Raw genomic sequence first — 24,163 nt, forward strand, 5'->3', positions numbered from 1 at the left:
TCTCTGGTCCTTTCTAGCCTTTGTTGCTTTTGGTCTTTTTTGTTTTGTTTTGTCCTTTCTCTCCTCAGAGAGTCCCCCTTAAAATTTCTTGCCGGGCTGGTTTAGTGGTCACTAACGCTGACTTTTTCTTTGTGTGGGAAACTTTTTGAATGACAGCCTTGCTGGATAAAGAATTCTTCAATGCATATTTTTCCGATTCAGCATATTGAATATATCCTGCCACTCTTTTCTGGCCTGCCAAGTTTCTGTGGATAGGTCTGCTGCGAACCTGATCTGTCTTCCCTTGTAGATTAGGACTTTTTATTCCCTTGCTGCTTTCATGATTCTTTCCTTGTCTGTGTATTCTGTGAATTTGACTGATATGCCTTGTTGATGGTTTTTGTTGACTCTAATGGGAGTTCTCTGTGCTTCCTGGATTTTGATGTCTGTGTCTTTTCCCAGGTTAGGAAAGTTTTGTGCTATCATTTGCTCACATAAACCTTCTACCCCTTTTTCTCTCTCTTCACCCTCTGGGACCCCTATAATCCAGATATTATTTCTTTTTAATGAGTCACCGAGTTCTCTAATTCTTATATTTTATATTATATATATCTTATATATAAGAATATATTCTTATATTCTTTTGCCTTGGTTTCCCTCTTTTTTTTCTGCTTCATTCTTCTCCATAAGTTTGTCCTCTATATTGCTGAGTTGCTGCCTTGCTTCATCCATCCTTACCGCTGTGGCATCCATTCAAGACTGCATCTCAGTTATGACATTTTTAATTTCGTCCTGACTACATTTTACTTCTTTTATCTCCACAGGAAGGGATTCTATGCTTTTTTCAACCCCAGTTAGTAATCTTATTATCATATTCTAAATTCTGGTTCAGACATCTTGCTTGTATCTGTGTTGATTAAGTCCCTGGCTGTCGTTTCTTCCTGTTCTTTCTTTTGGGGTGAATTCCTGCTGAGTTCTTGGTTCAAGTTATACAGATTGTTGAGTTAATCCTCAGATCAATATTTTAGGTGTGCAAGATGGTTTGGTGTTGTTCTAGCTGCATTTCAGGGACAAGAGACACAAGAAACTTCCATGCTGCTCTGCCATCTTGGTCCCTCCCCATAATTTGTATTTTAAACAACTTCCCATTTGGTGCTGATCCTATACTTGGAGACCACAATTTGAAACAAATGGGCTAATTCAATGGATTTTCTGTCATTATCTTGTCTCTTTGAACAAGATCATAATATCTGATAATGTTAAAATTTCCTCCTTCTTAGACTGGAATCTCTTTTTAATCTTTATTTATTTTTGAGAGAGAGAGAGAGGGAGACACAGAATCTGAAGCAGGCTCCAGGCTCTGAGCTGTCAGCACAGAGCCCGACGTGGGGCTCGAACTCACAAACCGTGAGCTCATGACCTGAGCCAAAGTCAAACACTCAACCGACTGAGCCACCCAGGCGCCCCAGACTTGAATCTGTTTTTAACAGCACTCCAGTTATTTAGGCAGGTTTAGGAACTACCACTAAATCCTACTATTTCCTAGGGTTCCACTCCTGGTGCCCTTGTGTTCTCTTTGGTCATGTCATTCTCTTCCTTTTGGCTTCAACAACCTAATAATAAATTTTCAAAACTCCTTCCTAGATTCCAAGAGGATTAAAGGTACCAAGAAGCTCTGGGAACATGATTCTTCCACTTTCTTCTCACCTTCAAAATCAGCTCTTCATCCTCAATTCCTTGTCTTAATTGACAGCACCTTCCTTAACCTACTTGGGCAAATCAGAATCATTTTGGAGCCCTCTTTTATTTGTACCCTCCCCTTTCAACTGATCATTAACTTGTATCAATTCTAATTCCTAAATAGCTCTTGAGCCTGGTAATTTCTCTACCTCCACTGCCAGAGAGGGCTTAATTCACTTGCCTGAATCTAATAGTCTTCGTAATGGATTTCTACTTTGACCATTCCAATCCAATCTCTGCAACACTGTTAGAGGATCTTCCTAAATAAAATGTTAATTATGCCATTCTCTGTTTAAACTTTAGTGCTTCCTCAATGCTTCTGGGATAAAACACAAACTCTTTGGCATAACTAGAGATTCTCTGTTTCTCCATACCTTTTATTTCTGCTCTCAAGCCATGCAAGCACTCTTCAAATTCCAGGGCATGATGCATTGCTCATGACTCCATAACTAGGTATAATCTCCTATCTCTCCTGGGCTATCCTGCCCCCTCTTCTGGGTAGCTACTCGGATTATTTCCATAATGCCATGTTCATATATCTATCACAGCCTACCTCTCATTATATTGTAATTACAAATTTATGTTTTAATCTAGTTCTTCCTCAACTTGATATTCTTCTTCTCACCCAGCAATTTTACATATAGTATATTCAAGAGGCATAATGGTTCTGTGAGAATGGCACAGAACTTAACTTGGGTTCAAGTTCTACCTCCACCTTTTATTAGCTCTATGTTAGTCAAGTAGCAAAGGCAAACAGAACTACAATGCAGAAGGACAGGAATTTATGCAATCACTTTATGATTTTGAGCATATGGTTTTACTTTTTTAGTCTGTTACTTCATTTGTACAACAGGTATTAGACTAAATGGCTGCCTTTTAACTCTAAGATCTTACGCCTATGATTATCAGCAGTACCGTGGATAACAGAATTTTAAAGAGTCATGCAAATATAGTATCATAGATATTTGAAACTGCAGCACTGAAGTCAATTATCAGGTTACTTAATTGCACAGATTTTTTTCAAAGTCTACTAGGATTTTTCACATTTTATTTTCTGTAATCTAGAAAAGGATAAGAAAAAAAAATTCTGCAAAGTATCAGTAAAATATAACTCTCTTTTTAAAACCTGATTTCAAAGGACATGTTTTACAATGTTATTTTTCCTGAATTGTCATCAATTCATGCAGTTTCATTCCTATGAATTCATAGAAAATTCTTCCTTCCAAAGAGAAGATCTTTCTTATAAAGTATCAGCGCTATTTTTTTCCTCTATAAGGTAGAGAGCAAACAGTAACTTTTGCTAACAATGGCTGGAAATAATACATAATGCCCAAGATAAATGCAGGTAAGATAAAATTGATGGCACCTGAAACAACAAAAATCTGATCTCGAGTAGTAACAGCTCATTCTTTCTTCACTTTCAAGGCCTCTTTCTCTATTCAAGCCTTCAAGATAAGCAGCAAAATAGGCAGTAGAAATTACTGTACAGAAGTCCCCCCTCCTAACCATGGGGGATATGTTCCAAGACCCTCAGTGGATGCCTGAAGCTGCAAATAGTACCGAACCCTGTGTACACTATGGTTTTTTCCTATATATACATACCTATGAAAAAGTTTCATTTAAAAACGAGGCACAGTAAGAGATTAACAACAATAGCAAATAATAAAATAGAACAATTATAATACTGTAATACAAATTACGTGAATGTAGCCTTTCTCTCTAAATATCTTATTGTACTGTACGTGCCCTTCTTTCTCTTGTGATGACAGAAGATGATAAAATGCCTGCGTGATGACCTGAAGTAAGGTGGATAACATAGGCACCGCGATGTAGTGTTAGGCTAACTAATGATCTGACAAGACGTCAGAAGGAGGATCATTTGCTTTCTGACCATGGCTGACTGTGGGTAACTGACACCACAAAACCAAACTGCAGATAAGGGGAGACTGCTGCACATTCCAGTTAGAACTGTACAAAGGGGAAACTATGCATGTAAATATGTTATGACTGATCACCTTGAATACACTAACTAGATGTCTCTCAATTCTAAAATGATGCTGATAATCCTACCATGATTATTTATAGCACATTTGGTTTCACAGAGCCCTTTTCTCATCTTTATAGTAATCCTGTGAGACAGTCAAAGAGAATGTTATCTCCATCTGATAGACTAAGTGACTGAGGTGTGTGAAGATGCCCAGATACAGAATTTTAAAATGTCAGAGCTGGAACTCTTTATCATGTCTCAGTTTATATATCACCAGAATCCAGCATTTAGTGGATACTTAGTAAACATGTAGCAAATGAATTAATCGAATTTTTCTGGTTCCTAGTGTCCATTGCTACTTGCATTAGCAGCTTTACTAATTCTCAGTTGCTAGGATAGGTTTCTAGTTGAGTCAAATAAAATTACTAACCCCTAAGTGAAAATGTTATTTAATTCATGCAATTTAGGTAGCCAGACCTTCTGGGTTGAATATATATATGCAGAGGGGCACCTGGGTGGCTCAGTTGGTTAAGCATCCAACTCTTGATTTTAGCTCAGGTTATGGTCTCACAGTTCATGAGATTGAGCCCCAGGTTGGGCTTTGTGCTCACAGCCCAGAGCCTGCTTAGGATTCTCTCTCTTCCTCCGCACCTCCCATGTGTGTGCATGCACGCGTATTCTCTCTCAAAATAAATAAACTTAAAAAAAAGAAAACATAAGCAGAAATTTTTTTACCTAAGTATCTTTTCAACTACGCATTTCATAGGAGTATATGTAAAACGACCTTATCAGATAGAATAATCAAAGGAAAAAACCTACAGACATGTACATAGTAACATAATTAGCATGAAGTAAATACTCAAATGTTGTTGAAATTATGATGCTGATTAAATAATCAAAAATAGTTTACCTGTGGTGCAAGAAGAGGTAGCCTAATATAAGCCAAAAGTTTACTGAGATCTTTCCGTCTCTGTTCCAAATCATGACGGACCCAAGTTAGAAGTGCATTCAGTATCGTCTCTTCATTAGGAATGTTCATGTCATCGCTGGCCAAGAGCTTCGCAATTTCGCTGGCTGGTAATAGTACAAATTCCTGGTTTCGAATTACTTCCATGAAATGTTCCTAGAGGGAATAAATAGCACATAAACAACACTGCTCCTCCTGTCCACTGGTTTATTTAATATAAAATAAAAAATTCTGAATTAGATGCCAAAATACAGTTTGTACAGTTTGTACCTTCCTTACAATAGTATCACTAGGAAAGAAATACAGTAGAAAATAACATTTAAACTGCAATTATGTTGTTACATTTTAAGTCTCTATATCAGTAGAATTAAATTCTACCATTTGGTACATTTTAAAAATGGACCTGGGATTGGTACGTATTGCTTTGGTCAAGTTAGGGCATAGTTCTGGCAAGTCTTTCAAGAGGTAGAAGGTAGAAAAAATGAATTAGACTCTGAGATGTAGGATACTCTTAACATCAAATTTAGTTTACATTTGTGGTTGCCAAAGAATTTGGTTAACAGTACAGCTAAACACTTGGGTGAGTGATGAAGTTATTTCTCTTACCCAGAAAGGGCTGCCTGGCTGGCTAGATCGCTCAAGACCATTCCCAAGACCACAGAAGTCTTCTCAGACTCTGCCCAGGGAAGACTGTATGTCCTTAGGCCTATCCTAGAACCTGATTAGCCTATACTAGAGTGTTTTAATGTAATTTATAAGACCACCCAGGATTTTAGATCTGTTTTAAAAACTTCTAATCTGATTTATGTATGAAGTTCTTTTGGTCTCAAAGAAAAAGAGCCAAAGCAAGAGTGTTGACATAGAATGCACTGGGACCCTAAGCCCTTGCACCAAAGATCATTCATTTTCAGTCACATATTAGAATCAGGCTCCTTATAATTTGAAATGGGAGATAGAAATGACTTTAGCTGCGAGATAATGACTTTTGCTAGGTTATTATGCTAAACAGTCTGAAGAGACAGGAAATTTACTTTCTGGTGTGCAAGGTTACAAGTCTTAATGCATGGACTGTTTACATAACTATAAAATAAATGCAAAAGCTACGTATATTGTCCCTTAATGTTTTTCGTACATTTCCTAGTTTGCTATGGCTGTCTCAGCATACACGGTTCTAGTGAAATAGCTAGGGCTGTTTAAATTAGAGCTAGAGATAAGGACTGGTGACTATCTTCTATATTAAAATGAGAATTATATGTTCCACATAGCTTGCAGTAACCCAAATTAGGTACTAATCTAAAATATATCTTGGGTTGACATTCCTTTCTTAGAAATTCTTAAATAGGAAACCATACATGAATAATTAACTAAATTCAATTGCCTCAATTCATCATGATTTGTTAAAGATGCCCAAATGTATCTATTTTAAATGACTGATTATCATTTTCAGAAATGTATTTTAATAAAACCTTGATGTTGGCTTCAAGCAAACCGTTCAACCCAATTATATACTGACATTATAAAATGATTTGGTAACACATGGCAAAAGCTATAAAAATGCTTAAGCTCTCAACCTAGTTACCCCACCAGCAGTTTAATACTTTATAAATAATTCACAAGGGAAAAAAAAAAGCTGATGCTTCTCTAATGATGCTTCTCTGAATTATTATTTATAATAGTACAGAATAGGAATTAGCCTAAAGGTCCAGCTATAGGGGTTTGTAACTCAATGAACTATTAAGCAGGTATTAAAAATTTCAAAAACAAATATCATACAGATACATGGAAACATATTTATTACATAATATTAGGAAAGATTCTCAAGAAATCAAAATTTCTTTTTTTCAACTTTAATTGTTTAGTCATTTAGTTATAGCAGATATGTGATTAATTTTTAAATTTACATCAAAGTTAGTTAGCATATAATGCATACACACACACACACACACACACACACACACACACATACATATACATCTTCTTTATCCATTCATCCATCGATGGACATTTGCTCTTTCCATACTTTGGCTATTGTTGATAATGCTGCTATAAACATTGGGGTGCATGCGCTCATTCGAAACAGCACACCCAATTCCCTTGGATAAGTACCTAGTAGGGCAATTGCTGGGTCATAGGGCAGTTCTATTTTTAATTTTTTGAGGAACCTCCATGCTGTTTTCCAGAGTGGCTGCACTAGTTTGCACTCCCACCAGCAGTGCAAAAGAGATCCTCTTTCTCCGCATCCTCACCAACATCTGTTGTTGCCTGAGTTGTTAATGTGAGCCATTCTGACAGGTGTAAGGTGGTATCTCATTGTGGTTTTAATTTGTATTTCCCTGATGATGAGTGATGTGGAGCATTTTTTAATGCGTCTGTCAGCCATTTGGATGTCTTCTTTGGAGAAGTGTCTATTCATGTCTTTGGCCCATTTCTTCACTGCGTTATTTGTTTTTTGGGTGTTGAGTTTGATCAGTTCTTTATAGATTTGGATACTAACCCTTTATCTGATTGTCATTTGCAAATATCTTCTCCCATTCTATTGGCTGTCTTTTAGTTTTGCTGATTGTTTCCTTCACTGTGCAGAAGCTTTTTATTTTGATGAGGTCCCAATAGTTCATTTTTGTTTTGGTTTCCCTTGCCTCCGGAGACACGTTGAGTAAGAAGTTGCTGTGGCCAAGGTCAAAGAGGTTTTTGCCTGCTTTCTCCTCAAGGATTTGATGGCTTGCTGTCTTATGTTTAGGTCTTTCATCCACTGAGTTTATTTTTGTGTGTGGTGTAAGAAAGTGGTCCTGTCCAGTTTTCCCAGCACCACTTGCTGAAGAGACTGTCTTTATTCCATTGGATATTCTTTCCTGCTTTGTCAAAGATCAGTTGGCCATATGTTTGTGGGTCCGTTTCTGGGTTCTCTATTCTGTTCCATTGATCTGAGTGTCTGTTCTTCTGCCAGTACCATACTGTCTAGATGATTACAGCTTTGTAAAACATCTTGAAGTCCAGGATTGTGATGCCTCCAGCTTTGGTTTTCTTTTTCAAGATTGCTTTTGGTTATTCCGGGTCTTTTCTGGTTCCATACAAATTCTAGGATTGTTTGTTCTAGCTCTGTGAAGAATGCTGTTGTTATTTTGATAAGGATTGCATTGACTATGTAGATTGCTTTGGGTAGTATTGACATTTTTAACAGTATCTGTTCTTCCTATGCAGGAGCATGAATCTTTTCCCATTTTTTTCCTGTCTTCTTCAATTTCTTTCATAAGCTTTCTATAGTTTTCAGTGTATAGACTTTTCACCTTTTTGGTTAGATTTATTCTTAGGTATTTTATGGTTTTTGGTGCAATTGTAAATGGGATCACTTCTGTGATTTCTCTTTCTGTTGCTTCGTTATTGGTGTACAGGAATACAACCTATTTCTGTACATTGACTTTATATCCTGCGACATTGCTAAATTCATGGATTAGTTCTGGCAGTTTTTTGGTGGAATCTTTTGGGTTTTCCATATAGAGTATCATGCCATCTGCAAAGAGTGAAAGTTGACCTCCTCCTGCCCAAGTTGGATGCCTTTTATTTCTTTGTGTTGTCTGATCGCTCAGGCTAAGGCTTCCAATACTATGCTGAGTAACAGTGGCAAGAGTGGACATGCCTGTTTTGTTCCTGACCTTAGGGGAAAGCTCTCAGTTTTTCCCCATTGAGGATGATATTAGTGGTGGGTCTTTCATATATGGCTTTTATGATCTTGAGGAATGATCCTTCTTTCCTACTTTCTTGAGGGTTTTTATCCAGAAAGGATGCTGTATTTTGTCAAATGTTTTCCCTGCATCTATTGAGAGGATCATTTGGTTCTTGTCCTTTCTTTTATTAATGTGATGTATTGCATTGATTGTTTTGCAGATATTGAACCAGACCTATATCGCAGGTATAAATCCCACTTGGTCGTGGTGAATAATTTTTTTAATGTACTGTTGGATCCAGTTGGCTAGTATCTTGTTGAGGATTTTTTGCATCCATGTTCATCAGGGAAATTGGTCTATAGTTCTCCTTTTTAGTGGGGTCTTTGTCTGGTTTTGGAATCAAGGTAATGCTGGCTTCATAGAATGAGTTTGGAAGTTTTCCTTCCATTTCTATTTTTTGAAATAGCTTCAAAAAAATAGGTGTTAACTCTTCTTTAAATGTTTGGTAGGTTTCCCCTGGAAAGCAACCTGGCCCTGGAGTCTTGTTTTTTGGGAGATTCTTATTTCTAACTCAATTTCTTTACTGGTTATGGGTCTGTTCAAATTTTCTATTTCTTCCTGTTTCAGTTTCGGTAGTGTATATGTTTCTAGGAATTTGTCCATTTCTTCCAGATTGCCCAATTTATTGGTGTATAATTGCTCATAATATTCTCTTATTATTGTTTGTATTTCTGCTGTGTTGGCTGTGATCTCTCCTCTTTCCTTCTTGGTTTTATTTATTTGGGTTCTTTCCTTTTTCTTTTTCATCAAACTGGCTAGGCGTTTATCAATTTTGTTAATTCTTTCAAAGAACAAGCTTCTGGTTTCATTGATCTGTTCTACTGTTTTTTTTGTTTTTTTTTTGGTTTCTATAGCATTGATTTCTGCTCTCATCTTTATTATTTCCTGCCTTCTGCTGTTTTTGGGTTTTATTTGCTGTTCTTTTTCCAGCTCTTTAAGGTGTAAGATTAGGTTGTGTATCTGAGACTTTCTTCCTTCTTTAGGAAGGCCTAGATTGCTATATGCTTCCCTCTTATGACCACCTTTGCTGCGTCCCAGAGGTTTTGGGCTGTGGTGTTATCATTTCATTGGCTTCCATGTACTTTTAAATTTCCTCTTTAACTTCTTGGTTAGTCCATTCATTCTTTGGTAGGATGTTCTTTAGTCTCCTAGTATTTGTTATCTTTCCAAATTTTTCTTGTGGTTGATTTTGAGTTTCATAGTGTTGTGGTCTGAAAACATGCACAGTATGATCTCGATCTTTTTGTACTTGCTGAGGGCTGACTTGTGTCCCAGTATGTGATCTATTCTGAGGACTGTTCCGTGTGCACTGGAGAAGAATGTGTATTCTGCTGCTTTAGGATGAAATGTTCTGTATATCTGTTAAGTCCATCTTGTCTAGTGTGTCATTCAAAGCCATTGTTTCCTTGTTGATTTTCTGTTTAGATGATCTTTACATTGTTGTAAGTGGGGTGTCGAAGTCCCCTACTACTATGGTATTATTATCAATGAGTTTCTTTAGGTTTGTGATTGATTTAATTATTTGGATGCTTGCACATTTGGGGCACAGATGTTTACAACTGTTAGGTCTTCTTGGTCAATATACCTCTTAATTATGATATAATGCCCTTCTTCATCCCTTGTTAGAGCCTTTATTTTAAAATCTAGATTGCCTGATATAAGTATGGCTACTCTGGCTTTCTTTTGGTGACCATTAGCATGACAGATGTTTTTCCATCCCCTTATTTTCAATCTGAATGTGTCTTCAGGTTTAAAATGGGTCTCTTGTAAACAGCATATAGATGGATCTTGTTCTCTTATCCATTCTGTTACCCTATGTCTTTTGATTGGAGCGTTTAGTCCACTGACATTTAGAGTGAGTACTGAAAGATAAGAATTTATTGCCATTATGTTGCCTGTAGAGTTGTTCTCTGGTCCTTTCTAGTTTTTGTTGCTTTTGGTCTTTTTTGTTTTTTTTTCCTTGTCTTTTCTCCCCTCAGAGAGTCCCCCTTAAAATGCCTCGCAGGGCTGGTTTAGTTGTCATGAACTCCTTTAGTTTTTGTTTGTCTGGGAAACTTTTTTATTTTATTTTATTATTTATTTTTTTTTAATATATGAAATTTATTGTCAAATTGGTTTCCATACAACACCCAGTGCTCATCCCAAAAGATGCCCTCTTCAATACCCATCACCTACCCTCCTCTCCCTCCCACCCCCCATTAACCCTCAGTTCGCTCTCAGTTTTTAAGAGTATTTTATGCTTTGGCTCTCTGCCACTCTAACCTCTTTTTTTTCTTTTTCCTTCCCCTCCCCCATGGGTTTCTGTTAAGTTTCTCAGGATCCCACATAAGAGTGAAAACATATGGTATCTGTCTTTCTCTGTATGGCTTATTTCACTTAGCATCACACTCTCCAGTGGGAAACTTTTTCTCTCTCCTTCTATTTTGAATGACAGCCTTGCTGGATAAAGAATTCTTGGTTGCATATTTTTCTGATTCAGCACATTGAGTATATCCTGCCACTCTTTTCTGGCCCAAGTTTCTGTGGATAGGTCTGCTCAAACCTGATCTGTCTTCCTTTGCAGGTTAGGGGCTTTTTTCCCTTGCTGCTTTCATGATTCTTTCATATTCTGTGAACTTTGTGAATTTGACTGATAATGCTTTATTGATGGTTGGTTTTTGTTGAATCTAATGGGAGTTCTCTGTGCTTCCTGGATTTTGATGTCTGTGTTAGGTCTTTTCCCAGGTTAGGAAAGTTTTGTGCTATCATTTGCTCACATAAACCTTCTACCCCTTTTCTCTCTCTTCATCTTCTGGGACCTCTATGATTCTGACGTTATTCCTTTTTAGGGATTTAGTGAGTTCTCTAGTAATACACATTTGTAATTGCTCAAAGGTAGTGTATAGTATAATCAACATTCACACCATACTGCTGTTAACTATTGGTTTCCTTTCAAATGGTATTAGTGGCATTACCAATGCAATGGGATTAATTCATCAATTAGAAAAGGACTATTATATAACAATATACATTTTATTATTTATTTGTTGATATACCTATTTCAGAATGCTGTCCATTCCATTCTAATTCATTTTAAGTGAAAATCAAGTCTCTCAACAACTTACAGAAAGACTACTGAACTCAAGGTTAAACACAAAGTGCTTTTCAAAAGTATTATTTGGTTTTAAAGCAGGGATTTTAACAGAATTCAATGTTTTTTTCAAGGTTTTCTAGATCAAGAAACAAAATTTAAAATTAAATGCTTGTATTTGTTTCATAAATCCATAAAGTCATTAGATATTTGTAATAATATACCCAGTCTTAGACTTTTTGGTGGAGATTAAATAACTTGTGCCAGGTCACATTCAGTGGCAGCCAGAATGAGCACCAGTTTCCAGATTTCAGGATAACAAGAAAGAACTCTTCATCCTCTCCTACCTGTGCTCACAGAGGACGAGTAAACATCCCCAATACATGCATCATTTACTGACTGTAACAACTGAATTCACTATGTGGTAGTATGCTTACTCTCTTTTGTGTTGTTGTGATGAGCACCAGGTGTTTTATGGAAGTGTTGAATCACTATATTGTGTACCTTGAAGCTAATATAACACTGTATGTTAACTCACTGGAATTAAAATAAAACCTTAAAATCTATTTTGTAATGTAAATAGCTATCACGCTACCAAACACTTGCTAGCATTATGCCTTTCCTCCTTTTGGAATTAGGTTTTAAGCAAATGAAATTACTGAGGGATTTGTTTAAATTGAAGATTGAATTTTGTGATACATTTTCATCGAGTTCCCATAGCAACAATTCAAGTCAAACAATCTTCCTCTAAATGACTTATTGTTATTAGACTTAAATTTCATGTCTCTGTTCAAACTGAATAATGTCAAATAAAGGTCTTGAGAAAAAAAATACCCAACTAATTGGATATGAAAATAGTTTTAAAAACATTGACCTGAATCAATAATATTGTAATAACTCTGTATGGCTATAGAAAGTAACTACACTTATCGCGGTAAGCATGGCATAATGTATAGAATTGTTGAATCCCTACATTGTATACCTGAAACTAAACACTGCAAGCCAACTCTACTTTAATAAAAAAATAAGCCAATTTAATTTAAGTCTAAGCCATTATGTCTAAGCAGCCACTGTGCCTCTACTGTAAACAACAGGCGTGACCCCAGTGCATTCCTTCCTAAGAAAGAGGTATTACTTAAATTATGAACGGATTATGAAGAAAAGAAAACCAGCTTTACTTTATTTATATTCATCTTACTCCCCAAATTATTTGAAACTGAGGTTTAAGATCAAAATGAGAAATCTGCAGGGAAAGATAAAGACTGAGATGGGGGAAAAAATCTCCCCTGGGATTTAATTTAGAAGACACTAGATCTGTATGGTTTTGCCCTGTCATACAATCTCTAGCTTTTTACTCGAAGCACTATAGCCATTATAAACAAGCAACATTTCCGAGAAATGACGACACCACAGGGGAAAAATGAATCATAAAGCTTGTACTTTTGCATGAGTGCTTGTATTCCCTCACATCAATCCCTACTGTGTCAAATAGAGTAAATCTCTATAATGATGGTAACGATGATGACACCATTTATTGACTGGGTATACTATGTGTCAATTTTAAGCACTAAACTGCTATTAACTCATTTAATCCTCACATCAAGCTTATGAAGTTGGTGGAATTATTCTTCCCAGTTGTTGCAAACATCTGTTCTCACAATTCTTTCCAAATCTCTGTTTCTGTAGTGAAAGATTCTTAAAGTACCTGTCAATCCCTTCACAGACAAACCAATTCAGTGGAAGGATGGGGGATGGAAGACAAGGTAGACAAAAACATCTCCTGAATGTTGATAAAATAGTAGTATGGATAACTGGTATAAATGTGTGTGAATGTTCACACTCTCTCTTCTCTCAGAAGCTGTACTGTCCTGATTGTAGCAGGTCAAGCAATCTTGGCCCAGCTGTGGAGACCTAACTGCCTTGGTGTGACAAGATGGTCATTCCTTAAAAATCCAAATATCCTCCTTTGCGCAAACCTTCCTACTATGAAGACTGTGGGACCTGGTCCTAACAATATGCCTTCAACATGCCCTTCTTTTCTGGGTATCCTAGAGCACTCTGTACCCATTATCCTCCAGGTTTCTGAATGAGAACCTCCTCTGCAATTTACTTTGTGCACATAATTTGCTACAGTTAACAAGAACATCTTTCTACATAGCTAAAAACCCTTCTTATATATAACCAGATTTATCTTTAATAAAAAGCCTCCCTTTCATTCTATCATCTGTACTAGTACTGTACCAATACCCCACAGTCACCATCACCAATTTCCATCAGTGAATATGTAGGCAATTCTGAAATACACCCAGGTGCTACAAAGGAAAATGTAGGGGAAATCCTGCTTTAAAAAGTGGCAGATCTGAAAACCTTGAATACAACAGTCCCAGGCCACTGCTCTGCTTCTCAGCAACTACAATAACTTCAGGCTTGACTCATATATCCAGGAGAAATATTACTTGGTGATTCCCCTCATAACTCAATGAAAATATTTTGCATTAGACAGTAAACCTGGACCTCACGACATATGGCAGAACCATGGGGAAACATCAACATGTAGATAAGCCCACAACAATAAGGAATGGAGTAAAGAGCATATATGCCTTTCTGCTTTTCAGAGAATACATACCATAGTATAATTGTGAGCCACTTTATGCAAATCTGTACAACCTTGGGCATCAGCAAAAGAACGGATTCCAAGACAGTTGGACGGGTGAAGCTGTTTCATTAAAAACTTACAGCAAGCTTCTACAACCTGTGAAAGCTGAAGAAGGCAAGCTGTAGATAGCAGGCACTCAATATTATCTTCTTTTAATTCAAGGCGGCCTTAATGATAAAAAGAAATTCCATTAACTACAGAGCTATATTAACTTTAATTTATAAAATAATCAATGTTAATAGTAATAATTCTAAACAAGAGTTCATTACATGAATTCCAGACCTAGATGGTTTAAGATAGTCCAAAAAGAAAAGTACTAAATACAAAAAAAAATCATTAGCTTTTTGACTTCTATTAAAATAAAAAACTAATGGTTTATTTTCAGAATTTTTAAATGATGCTTTAAGTAGCATATCTAATTTTAAATGCAAATAATTTATAAACATTACATAATTCATCTAATTATTATATTAACATTTAAAAATACCAATCATAAGCTTAGTTATGATAACCACTTTAAAGATTTTAATATAAAGATTTTAACTTATGAAGTATCATTAGGGGTGATGACAACAACAGAATTAACTGTTAGCTGTGGCAGGCTTTGCTAGAAGCAGGAATCTGAAATCTAAGAATATAACATAACCTTAAGAGGTTTTAAATTTACATTTTCAGACTTATTACCTGTATACGCATACTGAATCAAGGACCATAGTGAATTAGGTTCAACACCTTCCATTTTTATTTCCTCTTGTCTTGCTTCCCTGACATCATTAGTAAACATGGCAGCAAAATAATCAGAGACAGAGGAGAGCACCAATCTGAGAACATATCAGAAGAAGAAAAAATCAGTGACCACATTATAAAGTTGATGTTCATCAATAAATGCTGCTGCTTCTCTTTCTCTCTTTCCTTCTTTTTTTTTTTTTTTTTTTTTTTTGATTTGTTACCCATAGAAAGTGCATGGTACTGGGAAATGCATTTTAAGTTTGACAAATTGCTTTATGCTCTAGTTCCTTCCTTGGAATAATAAATTACCATTACTGAAAATTTTCTGCTGAGGTAAATGATTTACCCATTCATTACTCAAATATCACTTTAAAACATCCAGAAGAAAAGCTAAAGCCCACAGCATGAAATTGACCACATAAAAAAAGAAAAAAAGTGTAGAGTTTATCTTCTGTTTATCACTTTTGGAAATAACCTAAGGTTTTGTGTGTGTGTTTTTTTAAATTTAATTGTAGAAACAGTAAATATATGGGAGACATTTGAGAATGGTTTTAGCAGGTTATTTTTAACTTTTGTGATTTTTTATTACTGTATATTATAATGTTCATATTTTGTTATTATAGTATTTGTTGTAATACTATAAAACTATAATATTTTTGTAATAATACATTATTATATATTATCTATATCTGATCAGATTTTTGATAGTCATGTATGAAGAAAAATAGGTTATACATATATATTTTGAAATGTGCATTTTTTATTTGATGTCTTGGAGACACTGCCATGTCAGCACACTTATATAGATTTTTTTTTTTGAAGAAATATTAACAGATAATAGTTGAAGCTCCCTCTGTGTTCCCCTCTACTTCCATTCTCCTCCCTCCCCAGGTGTGCAGTGCTAAGTCACAGGTTTACCAGATTGCTCTCCAAGGTGCTATCCCAATTTAGACCCCCACCAGCACTGTATGAAAGAGAACATCTTCCCACAACATTGTCAGATGTTAAATTTGGGGGCCATGTGCAAGGTGTTAAGGGGCATCTCACTGTTGTTTAAAAAAATTTTATTTTAATGCTTATTTTATTTTTGAAAGAGAGAGACAGAGTGTGAGTGGGGAAGGGGCAGAGAGAGAGGGAGACACAGACTCTGAAGCAGGCTCCAGGCTCTGAGCTGTCAGCAGTCATGAACTCATGAACTTGAGCTCATGACCTGTGAGCTCATGACCTGAGTGGAAGTTAGACGCTTAACCGACTGAACCACCCAGGTGCCCCTCGTTGTTTTAATTTTCATTCCTCTGATTGCTAGTGAGATTGAAGGTCTTTTCAAACAGTCATTAGTCATTCAGGTTTCCTCTGAGAACTGCCTATTCATTTATTTCATTTATTCACCAAACCAATTCATACCTAATAAGAACTGGGCACTGTTCTAGATATTGTCAGTATAAACAACAGACAAAAGATCCCTTCTCTCATGGGGTCTTACATTCTAGAGGGAAGGGAAATAATAACCAGCAGAAGTAAATGCAATAGTGAATTAAAGAGTGGTAAGTGCTAAGGGGGAAAGGGAGGATAAGGGCAAATGGGGAGTAGGCAGTGGGGTTAAATAAGTGGTCTTACTGGAAAGTGGCACTTGGGCAAAGACTTGAAGGAGGTGTGGGAATTAGCCATACAGGTGCCTAGGAATAGCATTCAGGCAAAGTAGCAGCCAATGCAAAAGCAAAAACCCAAAGGTAGCAGTGGCATGCCTGGCACATACAAGGAACATGGGGGCTGTGAGTGCACGAGGACAGGAGCTGGACAGAGCATAAAAAGGCACTGGTAATCACACAGGCCACTGTGAGGACTTGGGCTTTCACAATCAGCGACGTGAGGAGTCACTGAAAAGTCTGATTGCAGGAGTGACTGTATCTGAGTTCTTTTTTAAAGGATCACTCAGGTAGCTGTGTAGAAAAAAGAATGTAGGGGGAAAAGGTGAAACCAGGGAGACCAGTTGGCAGTTTCTGGCACTGGTAACCTGAGTTAGATGGTGAGAGTTTACACATACGTGGAAGGGAAGGTAATGAACTCTGTTTTAGAAATAATAGAATTTGAGGGGTGTCTATGAAATGCAGGTTGAAGTGTCTTTTCTAATAAACCAATGCTTTTTGTCACAGTATCTAGTAGCATCTCAATAAATGTATACTCATTGAATCACTGGAAACTAAGAACAAGCCCATTTTTCCTAACGATTTCACTTTCACTTTGGAAAGTTTAAGAAAACCTTTCAGAGTGTTAATTAGTTTTTGAAAGCATAAAAAAAATAACCCTTTGAGGTCCTCACAGTGATTAACACTGAACAATTGAATATGGAATTATGAAAAGAAACAATGAAATATTCTTTATTAAACACCTCTCTTTTCCTTTTCTTATTTCAAAAAATAGTAGCATCACTGCTTTTCATATTTCTTAGAGAAGTCAGCAAATAGAAGTTGGAACAGGTGTCACTATTTTAAAACTCTTCACAGGTTTTGCCATTTCCTTCCACTAGCTTTTTTGCTTCTAAATACTCACAGCTCTCATTTCCATTGAGTTTGTTTAAAGTTATTTAATAGGTAGAATTTAGGAGGAAAGCTGCTCATAGTAGCTGAAATCTATACCAAACAATACTGACCAATCTGAGGCTAGTGTGCTTTGTTTTTGTTATTCTGCAGAGGGAAAGTGACCCTTCTGGGGTCATTTAATGTGTAATAATTTCACATGCACTGTTTTCTTTATAGAAATTCCATGAAAGATACCTTTCCCAAAAGCATCCTATCCTAATAGTTAGTTGGAACAAATTATCTCAACATACATCACTAAGTTAGCAAGGAAATACTTCTCACATATAGAGACTTAGAAAACAATTTACCTGTGAGCTGGAATTCTGCGATCACCAGCAACTAGAATTACATCACATAACTGTTTATGTCTCAAATAGTTTTCCATCTTTTTAAATGTTTGCTCCGCATGATTAAGGGCTTGGAAAAATTCATCTGATGAACATGGCTCCATAGTATGGCAGGATGATAATGTCTGACTACTATTGGAAGTCCTGAAAAGAAAGAGAACACACCTTTTGAAATATTACTATCACATTGAAAATATATTTTCTATCACGTCCTTTAAAACCCTTTAAATGTAATAGAAGTAATTGATGCTATCAGTCAACAGTAACGTGTAATGATTCATTTTTGCCTTTTAAATTCAATGATGGCTCAAAAAATGCATGTGTCTTGTAAACATTGTGAGTGAATGTGACACCTATTAGTAACTATACATACTCTTTGTGATGTCTGTTTTTGAGATCTTTTTACTGGTCAACATAATATCTCTGTTGAAAAAGAGCCAAGTTATATTCATAATGATAGTTGTATCTCCTAACATTATATTTCAGGGTGTAAGACATTATTCTTTGAAGGCAGGAGGCAATGAAACTATTTTAGAGATATAAATCCAAGCCACCCTTTACTTAAAAATGGGTTATATTCCGGGGCGCCTGGGTGGCGCAGTCGGTTAAGCGTCCGACTTCAGCCAGGTCACGATCTCGCGGTCCGTGAGTTCGAGCCCCGCGTCAGGCTCTGGGCTGATGGCTTGGAGCCTGGAGCCTGTTTCCGATTCTGTGTCTCCCTCTCTCTCTGACCCTCCCCCGTTCATGCTCTGTCTCTCTCTGTCCCAAAAATAAAAAAAAATAAAAAAAAAAAAAAAAAAAAAAAAAAAAAAAAATGGGTTATATTCCACAGTTCATTTTATAGGGTAACTGTTTAGAATATAAAACATAGTTGACCCGTGACTAATACAGGTTTGAATTGTGTGGGTCCACTTACACGTGGATTTTTTTCAGTATACATAGTACAGTACTAAAAATGTATTTTCTCCTTATGATATATATATATATATATATATATATATTTTTTTTTTTTTTTTTTTTTTTTTGAGAGAGAGCGCACGCAGGGGAGGGGCAGAGAGAGGGCACAGAGGTAACAGCTCTGCTGTGTGGGGCCTGAACTCAAAACCTGTGAGATCATGACCTGAGCTGAAGTCCACACTCAACCAACTGAGCCACCCAGGTGCCCCTCTTCCTTATGATATTAATAACATTTTCTTTACTCTCTAGCTTACTTTACTATAAGAATACAGTATATAATATATATAATATACAAAATATATGTTAATTGACTGTTATTTTTAAGGTTTCTAGTCAAGAGCAGACTATAGTTAAGTTTTCAGGGAATCAAAAGTTATATGGGGATTTTCAAATGTGTGTGGTTGGTGTCCCTAATTCCCATATTGTTCAAGGGTCAACTGTACACTGTCATAAAAATAATGTTATAAATAATTCATTTGACCCTCTAATCATTATTCAAAAGCCCAGGTAAACTACAACTTACATTATAGGTAAAGGAAATTTGATGGTCTAACCCAGATATCTAAAAATTATTTGAGATTTCCAAATTATAATTTGAAAAGTGTGAGTTTTCATATGATTTACTGATGGAAATGGTGAAAAAGTAAAAAGGTTAACATCAAGAATTAAGTTCTAGGTCCACCCCTCTCCACCACCCCCACGATCACTTGAATCACATAATCAACATCCATTGGCTATGCAATTAATTACATAACCACTGACTATGCCGTAACTTAGCTCTCATTTCTTGTCAGATCTACTTTTAGGGATAATTATGATTTTGACAAATGCTTTGTTGATTCAATTCTCATCATATCTTAAGAGAATATTCTTAATATAAACCACTAGTAATCTTACCAAAAAAGAAAAAGTCATTGTATCTTTTATGTTTAAGGTAAAGAAACTGAAGCCAAGGAGAGCAAGTGCCTTGCCAGGAGTCATGCAGTTCATACATGACAGAAACAGGCCTGTCCACCTTTAAAATCCTTTTACTTTTAATAGCTAGACTGCATCTCCCAGCCTCTGTCAGAGATAGGTGTGGTCTTATAATAGAAATGAACTGTGTCACCTCCAGGCTAAAGTGGCTAAGAGCAGGTGTTCCTTTCTCGTGCTTTCCTTCTCTTATAGGAGTTGAATGGAGAGGACTGAGGGCTTAGATCAAGGAAGAGGTAGTATAGACACATGGAAGATCACTCAGGTAAGAACATTCATATAGGTTATAGTCACAAGAATTCTCACATTGTATTGAGATTTATCTGTCTTAGATGGTAGCAGTATATTGACTAATACATATCTCTCCTAAATTCTCCCAGCCCAACACGTTTTTAATGCATATAAATATGGGCCCTAAAAAATGTTCTGGGAGGAAAACTGTCAATAATAATAACAGAAGCAAAATATATATTATCTAGAATGCATGTGTCATACACTATGAATATTGGTGTAATGACTTTGGAAATCCAATATAATATACTCAAACTTACATTTGAGATAATTATTATAAAAATAAAGTAATATGTAAATATATGTGTATTTATAAATAAATGAGAATTAAAAATTATTTTAAAATCTAGGAGAAAACATGAGCAATAACAAATGACGGTAACTGGTGAATAACGATTTGAAGATTTAAAATATTTTTCAATAAAATGAAGTTTTATATTGTCAAAACATTGACAAGTGATTTTAAGAGTTTTACTGGTCTAAGAATGAAAGAAAATTAGAAAATTTAATTTTCATAAACCACAAATTATTTCAAGAACAAGATCAAGTAAATAAATCAAGTGCTTCTTTCTTAGGGTTCCCACATTTCCGATCACATTTCTTATATTAAATTCTCAGTAATGGCGAGGCAATGAGTTAGCTGAATGTTTTTGAGTGATGAATTGCCATTATCCAAGCATAAATTCTAATCAATGTTAAATTCTGAAAGAACAATAGAGCTTTATAATATCATTACAGGCTAGTTTTGATGTTGGTATAAGCCCAATTAATAAATAGGCCATCTCTTTCCTTGTCAAGAACTTTCAGGATGTTGGGTTCTTTAACCTCTGGAATGAATAAGAATAGCTTGGGGAGCCTTTCAGCATCTGTATTCAGAGCCTCATTCCCTAAGACTGATTCACTAGGTCTGAGGTAGGACCTGAACATCACATTTTTTGAAAGCCCTACAGGCGATCTGAACACACATCACAGGCTGAAGGGCAGTGGTGTGCACTTCAGGGAGAGACAAATACATTATACAAATCAGCATGTGATGAACTTACAACTTTACACAATAGATACTTTAAACATGTGTAAACTGAATTTTTGACTAAAATATTTTTATTTTTAATGGTTTTTTTTTTTTGAGAGAGAGAGACAGAGTGTGAATGGGGGAAGGGGTAGAGACAGAGGAAGACACAGAATCTGAAGCAGGCTCCAGGCTCTGAGCTGTCAGCACAGAGCCCCAGGTGGGGTTCAAACTCACAAACCGTGAGATCGTGACTTGAGTTGAAGTTGGACGCTTAACTGACTGAGCCACCCAGGTGCCCTTGACTAAAATATTTTAAATGAACTAGTTGAACTTAATGGAATATTTGTCATTTTTAAAATGAACATAAAGGTAACACATCAAAATCGTTTATACATATACATATTAACAAACAACAACTTTTGTTTCTAAAATAACATTTCAAACTTTGTTATTTCCTTTTCAAGGCTTCCACTGCCATCACCTATTAAATAAACATATTATTTCAATATGACAATTAATAACTGAGATCTCTGGGCATAGAAATCACTTCAATCCACTGCTACAAATGAAAGATCAAAAGAGGTGCAGGCTTCTGATTTGTATACATGGAAAAGTGAAGCCATCCATTCACAAAAGGATCATGAAAGAGGAAGAAACAGCTACTCAAAAGACTTAAAGAGCTGCACAGCTTTCTAGCATTTCTTGTTTTAAGAAATCAGGGGGTTTACATACACACTTTTGATAATGCAAGAATTAAACTTAAAAAAATTACCACATCTCCATACAACTATAGGACCTTGGCCATTAGAAAAACTATATATAGAATTTTTACATCTAGGAGAAATCTAGTTGCATTTAATCCAATTCCCTTATTTTGAGATAAAATCCACAGCCCAAAATGGCCAATGTAATCAACCAAAGACACACAGGCAGCCGGTTACAGAGCCAGGATCAGGAAGCATTGAGTGTTGCCCAAACCACTCACAAAGAAATGGAAATTCTTGTCTACCTTCATCCTTAAGGATGAAGCTCCCTGTATCTACTCTAAGGGTATGAAAGGAGGAGGATGGTATAATATGAATGAGGGTGATTTCACAGACAGATAATATAATTAAGAATTTTAGACAAATGTTTACTTCTATATGACTACCCTTTTGCTAGGTGTAAGAGAAAAGTCTTCTAGGTTTTCATGGGACAGAGATCACCATCTCTATCCCTGGCTAATCAGACTGCTTTTAATACTATGGCTCCATGTAATTTATAATGTTAGTATTTCCTTATCATTTCTTTTCCTGTTATGTATTTTGGTTTGGAGAGTTGAACGGGAGAGGTATAGGGTAGTGAACATTTTAGGAAAATTCTAGAGTTGTGCTTTCCAGTAAATTAGCCACTAGCCTCATAGTGCTATTATAATTTTAAAAAAATGTTTTTTTAATCTTTATTTTTGAGAGAGAGAGAGAGAGAGAGAGACAGAGTGTTAGTGGGAGAGGGGCAGAGAGAGAGGGAAACACAGAATCTGAAGCAGGCTCCAGGCTCTGAGCTGTCAGCACCAGAGCCCAACGCAGGCTTGAACTCACAAACTGTGAGATCATGACCTAAGCTGAAGTCAGATGCTTAACTGACTGAGCCACCCAGGCGCCCCTACAATTTAATTACAATTAAATTTAATTAAACATTCAGTTCTAGTAGATAGACTAGTCATATTTCAAATGCTCAATAACCTCAGGGGGCTAATGGTTGCCAAATGAATGGTACAGATATAGGACATTTCCATCAATGCAGAAAGTTCTATTAACTTCTTCAATAGCGAAATAGGAATAAGTAATACCTAGTACTTTCTTTAGAGAATCTGTCATGGGAGGATTATTAAATGAAATGATGAATGCATAGCTCTAGCACAAAGTACACAGTCAAGGTAAGCTACTGTTGGTAGATCCTATGTTTTCACTGGCAAATGGAAAGGCCTGTCTTTTGTTTTTATACAATGTTGTTTGGCTGGTTTGTTGGTTGTCTTTTTAAAAAATGATCCCCAGCATTATCAATTTTATAACTAAATTTCATACTTCCTAATTAAAATGGTCTTTTGTAAACCCAGTAGACATCAAAACCCACAATACGATCATTTAAGAATAGGCCACTTACAGAGCATTTAAAATATATTTCTCTGAGATTCTATACAATCTTCCACATAACAGAGGAAACACATCTAACATCTCTGCTTTGTTTTAGTTATATGATGTTACTACAATGGTAAATCATTAAAATCTTTCATAATGGATATTCACTGTGGAGAACTATGCATTGCTGAATATTTCCAAGCTACAAAGAAACATTTAATTTTTAGCTTACTGCCCTGCTGCAGTAGACAATGAACTTGTAAGTCATGAAAATGCCTAAACATAGCAAGGAGGCAAGTATTAAACAGAATAAACTCATCAACTATTTCCAGAGTAACTCTTAATAGGCAATATTGCACCAGAAGTTAGAAACTGTGGGGCTGCAAACAAAGATAGAATCTTTAGTGAAGGAATTTGAAAAGTTTCATGAACTAGAAAGAAAATTAAATAGCAACACTGCCTAACCCTTGCAATTCCTCAGATTTCATACATGTGACACTCACACGTACAAAACACGTACCAAGACCAACATTGCCTTTTATTGAAAAACTACTTAGATTTCTTCACTTTCATCATCAGAATTTGCTTTAAGCTTTCTTCATGGAGTAAATTTTCAAAATAAGTTTAAAAAACCACTTCATAAAAATTACACTGTATGTAGATTTGAATAGAAAACAAAGCTGCACGAGACTCAAACTGGTCTGCTTGGCTTGCTCTCTCTGTGATTTACTCCTAGCTATCTGCCTCATAGCTTCTGGAATTCAGAATTCATGCTTTTGCAAATTGCAAATTACTAGATCATGAATCTTTTGGCATCCTCTACAAATATTCAAAACCACAAATGTAAAATAAGAATGTAAATTGCTTAGTATAGGCTAGCAGTCTCTAAATCTTTTTTATGCATGTCCTTTTCAGTATACTTTTAAGCATGTGCCCAAATATATAGATAGTTACTAATTTATAAAAGATATACAGATACCATTGTACAGTTTTTATATTCTAAAACATAGCAAAGATAGAGCTTTGAAGAATAAGATA

General features: G+C 35.9%; 1 protein-coding gene across 6 annotated transcripts in view; it reads right to left on the reverse strand.

Annotated features, from left to right (window-relative positions):
• KLHL5 (kelch like family member 5) overlaps positions 1-24,163 on the reverse strand; it is a 93,496-nt gene that overhangs the window by 42,919 nt on the left and 26,414 nt on the right. For all 6 annotated transcript variants that reach the window (XM_042936599.1, XM_042936598.1, XM_042936600.1 and 3 more), the window contains 4 exons: positions 17,738-17,920; positions 14,806-14,942; positions 14,092-14,288; positions 4,617-4,829 (listed from right to left, as the gene is read on the reverse strand). In XM_042936599.1, coding sequence (XP_042792533.1) covers positions 4,617-4,829; positions 14,092-14,288; positions 14,806-14,942; positions 17,738-17,920 — 730 coding nt within the window. The remainder of the gene's footprint in view (positions 1-4,616; positions 4,830-14,091; positions 14,289-14,805; positions 14,943-17,737; positions 17,921-24,163) is intronic.

This window comes from Panthera leo, chromosome B1 (genome assembly GCF_018350215.1).
Source record: "Panthera leo isolate Ple1 chromosome B1, P.leo_Ple1_pat1.1, whole genome shotgun sequence".
In the NCBI taxonomy this organism is placed as follows: Eukaryota; Metazoa; Chordata; class Mammalia; order Carnivora; family Felidae; genus Panthera; species Panthera leo.